The sequence below is a fragment of the Cherax quadricarinatus genome, chromosome 30, assembly GCF_038502225.1.
Source record: "Cherax quadricarinatus isolate ZL_2023a chromosome 30, ASM3850222v1, whole genome shotgun sequence".
NCBI classification, from domain to species: domain Eukaryota; kingdom Metazoa; phylum Arthropoda; class Malacostraca; order Decapoda; family Parastacidae; genus Cherax; species Cherax quadricarinatus.
In genome coordinates, this window is record NC_091321.1 from 27,387,939 (window position 1) to 27,404,091 (window position 16,153).

General features: G+C 41.0%; 1 protein-coding gene across 4 annotated transcripts in view; it reads left to right on the top strand.

Moving 5' to 3' along the window:
• LOC128692770 (uncharacterized) overlaps nucleotides 1-16,153 on the top strand; it is a 91,263-nt gene that overhangs the window by 47,060 nt on the left and 28,050 nt on the right. For all 4 annotated transcript variants that reach the window (XM_053782129.2, XM_070090044.1, XM_053782127.2 and 1 more), the window contains one exon: nucleotides 2,170-2,379. In XM_053782129.2, coding sequence (XP_053638104.2) covers nucleotides 2,170-2,379 — 210 coding nt within the window. The remainder of the gene's footprint in view (nucleotides 1-2,169; nucleotides 2,380-16,153) is intronic.

Consider the following 16,153-nt stretch of genomic DNA (forward strand, 5'->3'; position numbering starts at 1 on the left):
GCCAATCCCAAACCCCTCCTTTAAAGTGCAGACATTGTACTTCCCATTTCCAGAACTCAAGTCTGGCTATATAAAAATAACTGGTTTCCCTGAATCCCTTCACTAAATATTACCCTGCTCACACTCCAACAGCTCGTCAGGTCCCAAAAACCATTCGTCTCCATTTACTCCCATCTAACATGCTTGCTGGAAGTCCAAGCCCCTTGCCCATAAAACCTCCTTTACCCCCTCCCTTAACCTTTTCGAGGACAACCCCTACCCCGCCTTCCTTCCCCTACAGATTTATACGCTCTCCATGTCATTCTACTTTGATCCATTCTCTCTAAATGACCGAACCACCTCAACAACCCCCTCTTCAGCCCTGACTAATACTATTAGTAACTCCACACCTTCTCCTAATTTCCACGCTTCGAACTCTCTGCATAATATTTACACCACACATTGCCCTTAGACAGGACATCTCCACTGCCTCCAACCGCCTCCTCACTGCAGCATTTACAACCCAAGCTTCACACCCATATAAGAGTGTTGGTACCACTATACTTAACACCCAGATGGGTGTACTCACCTACTTGTACTCACCTAATTGTGGTTGCAGGGGTTGAGACTCAGCTCCTGGCCCTGCCTCTTCACTAAATGCTATTAGGTCCTCACCCTGCTCCATGAGCTTTATCATACCTTGTCTTAAAGCTATGTATGGTTTCTTCCTCCACTACATCACTCGCCAGGCTGTTCCACTGCCTGACTACTCTGTGACTGAAGAAATATACTTCCTAACATCCCTTTGACTCATCTAAGTCTTCAGCTTCCAAGTGTGACCCCTGGTTTCTGTGTCTCCTCTCTGGAACATCCTGTCTCTATCCACCTTGTCTATTCCACGCAGTATTTTGTATGTCGTTATCATGTCTCCCCTAACCCTCCTGTCCTCCAGTGTCGTCAGGCCAACTTCCCTTAACCTTTCTTCGTAGGACATTCCCCTTAGCTCTGGAACTAACCTTGTCGCAAACCTTTACAGTTTCTCTAATTTCTTGACGTACTTGACCCGGTGTGGGTTCCAAACTGGTGCTGCATACTCCAGTATGAAGCTGACGTACATGATGTACAGTGTCTTGAAAGATTCCTTACTTGGGTATTGGAATGCTATTCTCAGGTTTGCCAGTCACCCATATGCTGCAGCAGTTATCTGGTTGATGTGTGCTTCCAGAGATGTGCTCAGTGTTATACTTACCCCAAGATCTTTCTCCTTGAGTGAGGTTTGCAGTCTTTTGCCACCTAGGTAGTATTGATAATATAAGCGAGGGCCTTATATATATGTGTGTATATGCATGTGTGTAGTGTGACCTAAGTGTAAGTAGAAGTAGCAAGATATACCTATTATCCTGCATGTTTATGAGACAAAAAAAGACACCAGCAATCCTACCATCATGTAAATCAATTACAGGTTTCCATTTTATACTCGCGTGGTAAGACGGTAGTACCTCTCTGGGTGGACATACATAAACATGCTTTATAATGTACAGAGAATGATGACACAGTTGATAGCATGTAAGAGAAACCTTTCCTAGAAAGATAACCTGAAGTAACGGAATTTGAACTTTCTGGAAAGACATAGAATTAGGGATTATTTGATTCAAGTGTGCAAATGGAAAACAGGAATGCTACAAGACAGACTTGTAGCACTGGATTCAAGTTGAAAAAAATTGTATTTAGAAAGGATACAGGGAAGTAATGGTTTGGCATTAGAGTTGTAGATGAGTGGAACAAACTCCCAGGTATCATCATCGAAGTGAGAACTGTGGGTAGCTTTAAATGTAAGTTGGAAGGATACATGAATAGGTATTAATTGGATGTGCCAAGCGTGGGCCAATGGGCCTACTGTTTTCATGTTTTAAAAGTGCTGCACCATCATTGGTGTTACTTTTCTTGTTTTGAAAGTTCTCATAATCCAACATGTTATTTTCTTCACCTCTGTCTTCTGAATTGATATTCATAATTATTATGGTACATATCTGCAAAAGTGGTTATTTGTTGTTGTTTGTCTGCTCTGAGAATGAGAAACAATAATGGTGCTGGGCTCATTGTAGTGCTGAACTGGGCTATATTTTGCTTACTACCACTCTGTGATATGCTTGTTTGAAATTTTCCTCAGTGATTATTTTTTCCCTACAGCAAAAAGTTACCATGCAGATGCCAGTGACAAACAAAAAAGATAGAATTGCAAGCGAAACCGCTGTTCATCTGTTACAGAAAAACAAAGGTAGTGTTGATAATATAAGTGAGGGCCCTATGGATCACAGCAGAGTAACTGCAGCAGCCTCTACCAGGCCTACTAATAATCAGTCACAAGCTTCAAATATTATTTCTTCTCATGATTACAAAGTAAGTTATATTGTTATATGTATTCTTGTACAATATGCTCACTTAACTGATGAAAGCTCCTTCCACTGTTGATCCATTGTTTCCTTTGATCCATTGGTAGAAGGATTTAGCTTTCTTAACCCCTTGACTGCTTCGGTCGTATATATATATGTCTTACGAGCCACTGTGTTTGACATATCTATACGCATAAATTCTAGTGGCTTCAAATCAAGCGGGAGAAGGCTGGTAGGCCTACATGAGAGAGAATGGGTCTGAGTGGTGGGTGTGCACCCTGTGAAAAAAATCTGGGACTCAGTGGTGCATTGTGGGAACGCCATCTTGGTAGTCCATTTTCACCATGCCTCGCAGTAAGAAGTACCTCACTCCTCAGCGGATTGGAGGTCTTTTGTTCCCAAGTGATAGCTCTAACAGCGATGGAAGTGTCAGTGAAAGTGAATTCCATGGTTTTCAAGTGGGTGTGACCAAAAACAGTGCCCAGGATAACGTAATTAGTGATGAAAACCCAGATGACCCACGACCTTCCACCTCTGGTGCTGGGCCGGCTCATTCACGTTCACGTGTACCAGGACGAAAGAGGAAACTATTTGTCCATGTACAAGACTCAGATGTGAGCAGTGAAAGTGACAGTGATAGTGATTTCAAAGCTATTGAAAGCAGTTCTAGTGAGGGTGAATATTCCCCAGTGAAGCGGGAGTATATACGACGTAGCATGCAGTCTGGTAGTATGTCATATACTGTTCCAAGGGGAAGGAGTAAATCTTGGAGCTCATCCCATGGCCCTACACCATGAACTGATAGTGAAGATGACGATATTGTTACGATGGGTATGAATGATGTGAGTGAGGCAGCAGGTGGTGGTGGCATGAGTCATGTGGCACCAGCAGCAGGCCATGCTACTACCGACGCTGCTGACTCAGTACAACCACAACCAGCCTCACGCAACCCCACACACTCCCACAACATCCACAACCACAACCTGCACAACCACAACCATGTTTCAATATCCAGAACCCACCAGCTGACCACATCTGGGATTAGCAGCAAAGTGACGAGTTTGTTCCCAAACTTTGATGAAACACAAAGTGGAATACGGCCATCATATACACTTGGGAACAATGCCACTGAACTGGAATGCTTTCAGTTATTCTTCGATGTACCCCTGATGGACATTATTGCCAGGGAAAGCAATACATACTTTGAGTACATCATGGCAAACACAGTTCTTTCACCAAGGTCACGCCTACACCAGTGGAAGGACACAACTGTGGCAGAGATGTATCTGTTCTTTGTCACATGTGTGTAAGCACAGTGTCAACACATATTAGTCGACAGACTGCCTGATTTCAAGCCCAGCTTTCAGTGACATTATACCAGTGAATAGATTTGTGCTACTGTTACGTATGCTACACTTTTCAGACATAAGGCCTGACAGAAAAGAAAGGTTATACGTATAAGCTCAGAAATGTGTTTATGTACCTGAAACAAAAGTGCTGTATGTATTTTTATCCCTTCAGAAAGCTTGTTATTGATGAGTCTTTGATTTTGTTCAAAGGAAGACTCTCATTCAAGCAGTACATACCAAACAAGAGGAAATGCTTTGGTATAAAGTTATTTGTACTGTGTGATTGCAAAAGTGGTCTGGTTTTGGATATAATTGTGTACACTGGCAGTAAAACATTGCAAGATACCAGGAAGTTACTGGGTGTCTCTGGTGATGTGGTTAGAACAATGATGGGACCATATCTTGGTAAGGGGCATATTTTATATACTGACAACTGGTACACAAGCCCTTTACTCTGTGATTTCTTGTGAGTGAACATGACAAATGTGTGTGGCACAGTGCGTGGAAATCGTAAGCATATGCCTAGGTTCGACACTGGCACTCGTAGAGGTAATGTTCAGGTGTTTGATGCCAATGACGTCATTGCATTTCGGTGGCATGACAAATGTGATGTCACACTGTTGACATCAGTTCAATGACATGAAATGGTAGACAGTGGCAAGCAGAATAGAGAGACCAATGAACCCATTGTAAAGCCCACAGCTGTGATGGATTACAACCTCAATATGCGGTTAGTGGGCAAATGTGACATGCAGATTGGGTTTGCTGATTGTGTTTGCAAGAGTTATAAGTGGTACTTAAAACTTTTTCCATCTCCTTGACATTTCCATGCTGAATGCTTATAATATGTATAAGTTGAAGACCAAGAACAAACCCAAATATGGTGAATTTTGTTTGTCAGTCATCAGACAAATAATATTCAAGTACCAAGGAACAACACTTGCAATAGACCAGAGCCCACAAAATTATCAACACATGCCCTCTCGTCTGAGGCCTGGTGATCACTACCCCATACCACTGCCTGCTACTGCTCTCAAGAAAAATGCTCAGAAGAGGTGTTTTGTCTGTGGACATACCACAAAATGCCCACAAAAATGCAGAGACACTCGTTTTATGTGTGAGGAGTGTAAAACACCACAAGCTGCAGCAGTTCTAGAAAAGTGTCCAGTGATTGTACATTTTTTTTTTTTTTTCAACAAGTCGGCCGTCTCCCACCGAGGCAGGGTGACCCAAAAAAGAAAGAAAATCCCCAAAAAGAAAATACTTTCATCATCATTCAACACTTTCACCTCACTCACACATAATCACTGTTTTTTGCAGAGGTGCTCAGAACACAACAGTTTAGAAGCATATATGTATAAAGATACACAACATATCCCTGCAAACTGCTAATATCCCAAAACCCCTGCTTTAGAGTGCAGGCATTGTACTTCCCATTTCCAGGACTCAAGTTCGGCTATATAAAAATAACCGGTTTCCCTGAATCCCTTCACTAAATATTACCCTGCTCACACTCCAACAGATCGTCAGGTCCCAAATACCATTCGTCTCCATTCACTCCTATCGAACACACTCATGCACGCCTGCTGGAAGTCCAAGCCCCTCGCCCACAAAACCTCCCTTACCCCTTCCTTCCAACCTTTTCGAGGACGACCCCTATCCCGCCTTCCTTCTCCATGTCATTCTACTTTGATCCATTCTCTCTAAATGGCCAGACCACCTCAACAACCCCTCTTCAGCCCTCTGACTAATACTTTTATTAACTCCACACCTTCTCCTAATTTCCACACTCCGAATTTTCTGCATAATATTTACACCACACATTGCCCTTAGACAAGACATCTCCACTGCCTTCAACCGCCTCCTCGCTGCTGCATTCACAACCCAAGCTTCACACCCATATAAGAGTGTTGGTACTACTATACTTTCATACATTCCCTTCCTTGCCTCCATAGATAACGTTTCTTACTCCACATATACCTCAATGCACCACTCACATTTTTTCCCTCATCAATTCTATGATTAACCTCATCCTTCATAAATCCATCCGCTGACACGCCAACTCCCAAGTATCTGAAAACATTCACTTCTTCCATACTCCTCCTATATGTATACATATATATATATATATATATTTTTTTTTCAACAAGTCGGCCGTCTCCCACCGAGGCACGGTGACCCAAAAAAGAAAGAAAATCCCAAAAAGAAAATACTTTCATCATCATTCAACACTTTCACCACACTCACACATTATCACTGCTTTTGCAAAGGTGCTCAGAATACAACAGTTTAGAAGCATATACGTATAAAGATACACAACATACCCCTCCAAACTGCCAATATCCCAAACCCCTCCTTTAAAGTGCAGGCATTGTACTTCCCATTTCCAGGACTCAAGTCCGACTATATGAAAATAACCGGTTTCCCTGAATCCCTTCACTAAATATTACCCTGCTCACACTCCAACAGATTGTCAGGTCCCAAGTATCATTCGTCTCCATTCACTCCTATCTAACACGCTCATGCACGCTTGCTGGAAGTCCAAGCCCCTCGCCCACAAAACCTCCTTTACCCCCTCTTTCCAACCCTTTTGAGGACGACCCCTACCCCTCCTTCCTTCCTCTTTAGATTTATATGCTTTCCATGTCATTCTACTTTGATCCATTCTCTCTAAATGACCAAACCACCTCAACAACCCCTCTTCTGCCCTCTGACTAATGCTTTTATTAACTCCACACCTTCTCCTAATTTCCACACTCCGAATTTTCTGCATAATATTTACACCACACATTGCCCTTAGACAGGACATCTCCACTGCCTCCAACCGTCTCCTCGCTGCTGCATTTACCACCCAAGCTTCACATCCATATAAGAGTGTTGGTACTACTATACCTTCATACATTCCCTTCTTTGCCTCCATAGATAACGTTTTTTGACTCCACATATACCTCAACGCACCACTCGCCTTTTTTCCCTCATCAATTCTATGATTAACCTCATCCTTCATAAATCCATCCGCCGACACGTCAACTCCCAAGTATCTGAAAACATTCACTTCTTCCATACTCCTCCTCCCCAATTTGATATCCAATTTTTCTTTATCTAAATCATTTGATACCCTCATCACCTTACTCTTTTCTATGTTCACTTTCAACTTTCTACCTTTACACACATTCTCAAACTCATCTACTAACCTTTGCATTTTTCTTTAGAATCTCCCATAAGCACAGTATCATCAGCAAAAAGTAACTGTGTCAATTCCCATTTTGAATTTGATTCCCCATAATTTAATCCCACCCCTCTCCCGAACACCCTAGCATTTACTTCTTTTACAACCCCATCTATAAATATATTAAACAACCATGGTGACATTACACATCCCTGTCTAAGACCTACTTTTACCGGGAAGTATTCTCCCTCTCTTCTACACACCCTAACCTGAGCCTCACTATCCTCATAAAAGCTCTTTACAGCATTTAGTAACTTACCACCTATTCCATATACTTGCAACATCTGCCACATTGCTCCTCTATCCACTCTATCATATGCCTTTTCTAAATCCATAAATGCAATAAAAACTTCTCTACCTTTATCTAAATACTGTTCACATATATGCTTCAATGTAAACACTTGATCTACACATCCCCTACCCACTCTGAAGCCTCCCTGCTCATCTGCAATCCTACATTCTGTCTTACCTCTAATTCTTTCAATTATAATTCTACCGTATACTATCCCTGGTATACTCAGTAAACTTATTCCTCTATAATTTTTACAATCTCTTTTGTCCCCTTTCCCTTTATATAAAGGGACTATACATGCTCTCCGCCAATCCCTAGGTACCTTCCCCTCTTTCATACATTTATTAAACAAAAGTACCAACCACTCCAACAGTATATCCCCCCCTGCTTTTAACATTTCTGTCATGATCCCATCAGTTCCAGCTGCTTTACCCCCTTTCATTCTACGTAATGCCTCACGTACCTCCACCACACTTACATTATGCTCTTCTTCACTCCTAAAAGATGGTATACCTCCCTGGCCAGTGCATAAAATTACTGCCTCCCTTTCTTCCTCAACATTTAAAAGTTCCTCAAAATATTCTCGCCATCTACCTATTACCTCCCTCTCCCCATCTACTAACTCCCCTACTCTGTTTTTAACTGACAAACCCATACTTTCCCTAGGCTTTCTTAACTTGTTTAACTCACTCCAAAATTTTTTCTTATTTTCATTCAAATTTCTTGACAGTGCCTCTCCCACTCTTTCATCTGCTCTCCTTTTGCACTCTCTCACCACTCTCTTCACCTTTCTTTTACTCTCCATATACTCAGCTCTTCTTATAACACTTCTGCTTTGTAAAAACCTCTCGTAAGCTACCTTTTTCTCTTTTATCACACCCTTTACTTCATCATTCCACCAATCACTCCTCTTTCCTCCTGCCCCCACCCTCCTATAACCACAAACTTCTGCCCCACATTTTAATACTGCATTTTTAAAACTATTCCAACCCTCTTCAACCCCCCCACTACTCATCTTTGCACTAGCCCACCTTTCTGCCAATAGTCGCTTATATCTCGCCCGCACTTCCTCCTCCCTTAGTTTATACACTTTCACCTCCCTCTTACTTGTTGTTGCCACCTTCCTCTTTTCCCATCTACCTCTTACTCTAACTGTAGCTACAACTAAATAATGATCCGATATATCAGTTGCCCCTCTATAAACATGTACATCCTGGAGCCTACCCATCAAGCTTTTATCCACCAATACATAATCTAACAAACTACTTTCATTATGTGCTACATCATACCTTGTATATTTATTTATCCTCTTTTTCATAAAATATGTATTACTTATTACCAAATTTCTTTCTGCACATAGCTCAATTAAAGGCTCCCCATTTACATTTACCCCTGGCACCCCAGATTTACTTACTACTCCCTCCATAACATTTTTACCCACTTTAGCATTGAAATCCCCAACCACCATTACTCTCACACTTGATTCAAAACTCCCTACGCATTCACTCATGGCAAAAAATTTTTTTTTTTTGGACTAAAACAATCAGAAAAATAATCTTAACATTTTCATAAGAAAAATAATTTTTTTTTTTCGAATATGTTGCGACACCAGGAGACACTGCAGGATTGGGGCTTGTGATAGTCAAAGGGTTAATACTGATGAATTTTGACTCACTGCATGAGAATTGGTGCACAATCAAATTTCTGCATCATACTTATGAGTTTGGCTCCAAGATTTGCAAGACAGTGATGGATTGAGTGATGACGAAAGGTTTCTTCTTTTTCAAGTTACCCTGCCTCGGTGATAGATGGCTGACATGTTAAGAAAACTTTCTTGTTTTAACCCTTTGAGGGTCGACAGACCCTCTCCCAGACTTGTTCTCAGGGTTGAAAAATATTCGAAAAAAAAAAAAAAAAATTCTTTAGAAAAAATAGGTTATTTTTTCTAAACATTTTAAGCTCAAAAAATTTTTTTGCCATCAATACTTATTGAGATATGGAGGCGTGAAGTTGACAGAAATTGAGCTGCATATGGTATCGCTGACTGCCGGTCACCCGGTAATCATTAATTTAGTTTTTTTTTATTTTTTTCTAGTTTTTTTTTTTATTTTTTTTATTTTCAAATAACTTTTGTGGCCTGTGAGACCAATATGAGCACTATTTTGTATGTATTTACATTTTCTATACCACACAATAACTACACAAACACTGTTGTCATTACATTGTTTACAAAACATATTTACACAAACGAACAACATAAATTGTTCTTTATTACTATTTTTCTAAATTTTATATACACAATACAGTCACTGGACATGTTTCTAGAAGTTCTGCAGCGTGTGGAACTCTTTGAAATGTGGCGTCATGCACAATGGTGTTTCACACTCCTCACACATAAAATGAGTGTGTCTGCATTTTTGTGGGCGTTTTTTTGTGTGTGCACAGACAAAACACCTCTTCTAAGCCTTTTTCTTCAAAGCAGTAGCAGGCAGTTGTATTTGGAGACGAGAGGGTAGTTGATGATCAGTTCGCAGGTGTTGTTGCCTGGTACTTGAATAATATTTGTCTGATGACATACAAACAAAATTGACCATATGGTGGTTTGTTTCTGGTCTTCAACTTATACACATTATAAGCATTCAGCATGGAAATGTCCACAAGATGAAAAAAGAGTTTTATGTACCACTTATAACTCTTGCAAACACAATCAGCAAACCCAATTTGCATATCACATTTGTCCACTGAGCGCATATTGAGGGTGTCGTCCATCACAGCTGCAGGTATTAGAATGGGTTCATTGGTCTCTCTATGCTGCCTGCCAGTGTCTGTCATTTCGTTTCAGGGAACTGATAACAACAGTGTGACATCTTGTTTGTCATGCCTCCGAAATGCCATGATGTCATTGGCAGCAAACGCCTTCACCTCACCTCTATGAGTGCGAGCATCGAACCTGGGCATATGTTTACGATTTCCACGCACTGTGCCACACACATCTGTCATGTTCACTCACAAAAAATCACTGAGTGAGGGGCTTGTGTACCAGTTATCAGTATATAATATATGCCCCTTACCAAGATATGGTTCCAACATTGTTCTAACCACATCACCAGAGATACCCAATAACTTCCTGGTATCTTGCAATGTATTACTTCCAATGTACACAATAATATCCAATACAAGACCACTGTAGCAATCACACAGTACAAGTAACTTCATACCATAGCATTTCCTCTTGCTTGGTATGTACTGCTTAACCCGTAAATGGTCCAAACTTTATACCAAAGTATGTTCCTCTTGCTTGGTAAAAAACTTTGATCTATTTTACTACGTTGACTACACAAGTGAACGTAGGTCTGCCTGGACCGTTTACGGGTTAAATGACAGTCTGCCTTTGAACAAAATCAAAGACTCATCAATAACAAGCTTCCCGAAGGGATAAAAATACATAGTGAATTTCTGTTTCAGATATATAAACACATTTCTAATCTTATATAACCTGTCTTTTCAGTCAGGCCTGGTTTTGTCTGAGAAGTGTAGCATACGTAACAGTAACACAAATCGATTCACTGGTATTATATCACTGAAAGCTGGGGTTGCAATGATGCGGTCTGTTGACCAGTATGATTTGACACTATGCTTATACACATGTGGCATAAGCATTATTGTGGCAAACAAAAGATACATCTCAGCCACAGTTGTCTCCTTCCACTGGTGTAGCTGTGATCTTGGTGAAAGAATAGTGTTTGCCATGGTGTACTCGTAGTATCTGTTGCTTTCCCTGACAATCATTTCCATCAGGGGTTTGTCAAAGAATAACTCAAAACATTCTAGTTCAGTGGCATTGTTCCCTAGTGTACAAGATGGCCGTAGTCCACTTTGAGTTTCATGAAACTGATGGGGATTGGGAACAAAATTGGCAGCTTCCTGCCAATCCCAGGTGCAGTCTGCTGGTGGATACTGGATATTGACAGGTGGTTGTGGAGGTTGTAGTTGTGGAGGTTGGTGTGGTGGGTGGGTGGATGAGGGTGGTCTTTGTCGTAGGTGAGCTGACTCAGCAGCGTGAGTAACAGCATGGGCTGCTGCTGGTGCCTCATGGCTGGCACCACCATCTTCTGACGCCTGCACATTTTTCATCCCCCATTGTAACAATATCATCTTCATTTTCACGATCTGTTCCTGTTGTATGGCCACGAGATGTACTCCGAGATGTACTCCTTACCCTTGGAACAGCATATGGCACACTACCAGTGCGCATGTAGTGTCGTATATACTGAAGCTTTACTGGAGAATATTCTGCTTCACTTTCACTGCTGGAACTGTTTTCAAGAGCTTGGAACTCATATTCACTATCATTATCATCACCACTGCTCACATCTGTGTCCTCAGCACTGGAAAATATGAGTTTCCTCTTTCGTTCTGGTGCAACTGAATGTGAACAAGACGGTGCAGCACCAGATGTGGAAGGTTGGGGGTCGTCTGGATTTTCATCACCATTACCACTATTATCTTCATTATTCTGAGTCACAATCTCCTCAAAACCCTGGAAATCATCTTCACTGACACTTCCATCTACATTTGAACTGTCACTTGGTAATAAAAAAGTCCCAATTCACTGAGGAGTGAGGAGTTTCTTACCGCGAGGTATGGTGGACAAGGTGAACTAAAATGGCGTTCCCACAATGCTCCACTGGGTGCCCAAATTTTTCCCATCTGCACACACTGACCACGCACACCCATTCTCTCACATGTAGGCCTACCAGCTTTCTCCTGCTCAATTTGAAGGCACTAGAATTTATGCGTACTAGTGTGTGACCAACCGTGGCTGCAATGACGTACTAGTACGTGACCGACCCTCAAAGGGTTAAAAGAGCAAAGGCATTATTTACAGATTATTATGAAATCTGCCAGTATTGTACTATCCAAAATATTTGGAAGTTATTTAAAAGTACAGTAGGGCCCCACTTATATGGCAGGTTAGGTTCCAGGCTACCACCATAAAGTGGAACGCCCAACGGCTGCCATGAGACAGAATGAGTAAATGAGAGTGGCCAGAGACGCGGAGTATATGAACAAACAGACGAACATGTCTGGTTTTGGTGCATAGTAAGTAAGTTTATTCAGGTATACACAAATACAGTTACATAGATTATTATTATTAAAATAAAAAAAAGAGCTAAACCTACAAGGATCATATAGTGGAGCATAAATTATCATACATAGCAGCATGTGTGTAGAGAACCTAGGATATCCCCCCAAAAAAAGGTCAAAGTGACTTATTTACACTGGGGTATAAGTCACTTTGTCTGACTTTTTTGGGTTATCCTGGGTTCTCTACACATATGCTGCTATGTATAATAATCTATGTAAATATTTGTGTATACCTGAATAAACTTACTTTCTATGAACCAAAACCCGACGTGTTCGTCTGTTTGTTTATATACGTACTCTAATTCTCTGACCTCTCTCACTTACTCATTCTCTCTGGTTTATTAATTTTATCTTGTTTACTCAGCTCTTGCCATATATTAAGACCACAAACGCTATTTTAAGGTAAATAATGAGTGAACTGTATATGCATTTTATCGCTCTGGGATGCTTTAAATGTCATAGTTTATTATGAGTGGATGGGGTAGGGTGGCCTGGCTGGCTACCTATACCTCCCCACACCTGACTTCCACATTTGTATTATACCATAATACACTTTACATTTTGTACAAGTAGTCTCCATATTGGTACAGTAGAATAAATAAAGAGCAACACTCTCATTCTCATGTAACACCATTTTTAGATGAAATGATGCTCTGAGTGAAGGCATACAAAAGGAATAATTTTCTTCAGTTACCCCCAGTAATATTACTGTGTACACATTTTCTTTGATGGTGAACTAGTGATTATTGTTGCGTATTATTATTACAATTATTAGTGTGGCGTGAAGACTAATAAGACATTCTTAGTGATTTTAATGTGTACCTGCATGCCAGCACAGTGTGTAAGTTTATTTAGGTACAGGTACACATAAGTATAATTATCAGAGTACAGTGGACCCTCAACCAGCGATGGCATCGATTAATGATAAATCTGACTAGCGATACATTTTAACGCAAAAATTTTGCCTCGACTAGCGCTTAAAATCCCGACCAGCGCTATTCGTTCCATACAAGACGCGTCCACTTTGGCCTGAGCGCGCCTCACTTGTCCCGTGGGTGCCAGTGTTTACAAGCCAGCCACCGCGGTTGCTTCCAAACATACAACTGGAACATTTCATATTATCACAGCCTTTGTAGTGATTGCACCTGCAAAATAAGTCACCATGGGCCCCAGGAAAGCTTCTAGTGCCAACCCTACAGCAAAAAGGGTGAGAATTACTATGGAGATGAAGAAAGAGATCATTGCTTAGTATGAAAGTGGAGTGCGTGTCTCTGAGCTGGTCAGGTTGTATAATTAACCCCAATCAACCATCGCTACTATTGTGGGCAAGAAAATGGCAATCAAGGAAGCTGTTCTTGCCAAAGGTGCAACTATGTTTTCGAAACTGTGATCGCAAGTGGTAGAAGATGTTGAGAGACTCTTATTGGTGTGGATAAACAAGAAACAGATAGCAGGAGATAGCATCTCTCAAGCGATCGTATGTGAAAAGACTAGGAAGTTGCATGACGATTTAATTAAAAAAAATGCCAGCAACTAGTGATGTGAGTGAATTTAAGGCCAGCAAAGGTTGGTTTGAGAGATTTAAGAAGCGTAGTGGCATTCATAGTGTGATAAGGCATGGTGAGGCTGCCAGTTCAGACCACAAAGCGGCTGAAAAATATGTGCAGGAATTCAAGGAGTACATAGACATTGAAGGACTGAAACCTGAACAAGTGTTTAATTGTGACGAAACAGGCCTGTTTTGGAAGAAAATGCCAAGCAGGACGTACATTACTCAGGAGGAAAAGGCACTCCCAGGACATAAGCCTATGAAAGACAGGCTTACTCTGTTGATGTGTGCCAATGCTAGTGGTGATTGCAAAGTGAAGCCTTTATTGGTGTATCACTCTGAAACCCCCAGAGTGTTCAGGAAAAACAATGTCCTCAAGGCTAATTTGTGTGCTGTGGAGGGCAAACAGTAAGGCGTGGGTCACTAGGGACTTTTTCTATGACTGGCTACACCATGCATTTGCCCCCACTGTGAAAAATTACCTCCTGGAAAATAAATTAGACCTTAACCATTTGAGGGTCGACAGGCCCTCTCCGAAACTCGTTCTCAGGGTCGGCCAAATTTAAAAAAAAAAAAAATTATTTTCTCTTATGAAAAGATAGAGAATCTTTTCCCGATCATAAAGACACCAAAAGTTTGAAATTTGATAGAAAACTTACGGAATTATGCTCTCGCAAAGTTAGCGGTCTCGGCGATGTTTACGCATCGGCGATTTTGCCCACTTTGAGCCCCATTTTCTGCCAATTTCACTGTACTAGTCGACAAAAAACATGAATATTTCGCTAGAACTCCATTTTTTCTATCGAATGGGTGCAAGAAACCACTCATTTATGAAATTCAACTATCCAGTACAGTGGTCAGAATTTAGCAATTTTGCCAATTTCACACAAATTTCAAAAGATGCCAATTTCCGAATAGGGTCCAGAATAAACAAGAAAGACATTCCTGGCACTAAAAAGACATTTCCTCTAGTCATTAGTCATGTCTCAAGGCCCCTCTTATATTCTTTTGCTTTCCACTTTGAATTTTTATTTTCACAAAAAATATAAGATTTACTGTTATGCAGACTACTGCATTAGTGTAAAAAATGGTATAAATATTATTGGTGCACTTGTGAAAGAATATTAGACTCACCAGTTGACGTGTATTGCACGCTTGGCACGATTTGTTTACTTTTGAAGTTTGGTAAAAATCGAACATTTCTGCTACTTTGAGCTCAATTTCAAGGCACCTTTCTTTGTAAAACCAGTCAAAATCATCTCAATTTCTGTAATATGTCTTCCATTCTATAAAATGAGACCAAGAAAACTAGAATACAACAATAAATACCATACGAAAATACACTGCAAAGTCGCTGATTTATTAAAAAAAAATGGTCAAAGTTTTTTTTTCTCATTATGCACTGTGTGCTGCAGGATTTTTTTTAGACTGTGCACACTGACCACATAGACCCATTCTTTCATATGAAGGCCTACCAGCTTTCTCCCACTAGATTTGAGGCCGCTAGAATTTATGAGTACTAGTACGTCAAAAACCCCTACGCGTAAGACGTACTAGTACGACGAAAACCCTCAAAGGGTTAAGTGCCTCCTGGTATTAGACAATGCTCCTGGTCATCCTTCAGACTTGGCAGAGCGACTTTCTAGGGACATGAGCTTCATTAAGGTGAAGTTTTTGCCTCCTAATACCACTCCTCTCCTGCAGCCCATGGACCAGCAGGTCATTTCCAACTTCAAGAAACTGTTCACAAAAGCTATGTTTGAAAGGTGCTTTGTAGTGACCTCAGAAACTCAACTGACTCTAAGAGTGTTTTGGAAAGATCATTTTACCATCCTCAATTGTGTAAACATTATAGGTAAGGCTTGGGAGGAAGTGACTAAGAGGACCTTGAACTCTGCTTGGAAAAAACTGGCCAGAATGTGTAGACAAAAGGGGTTTTGAAGGGTTTGAGGCTAACCCTGAGAATCCTATGCCAGTTGAGGAATCCATTGTGGCATTGGGGAAGTCCTTGGGGTTGGAGGTTAGTGGGGAGTATGTGGAAGAGCTGGTGGAGGAGGACAATGAAGAACTAACCACTGATGAGCTGCTAGATCATCTTGAACAGCAAGAGGGCAGACCTGAGGAAACTGCTTCAGAGGAGGGGATAGAGAAATTGAAGAAGTTGCCTACTTCTAAGATTAAGGAAATGTGTGCAAAGTGGCTTGAAGTGCAAAC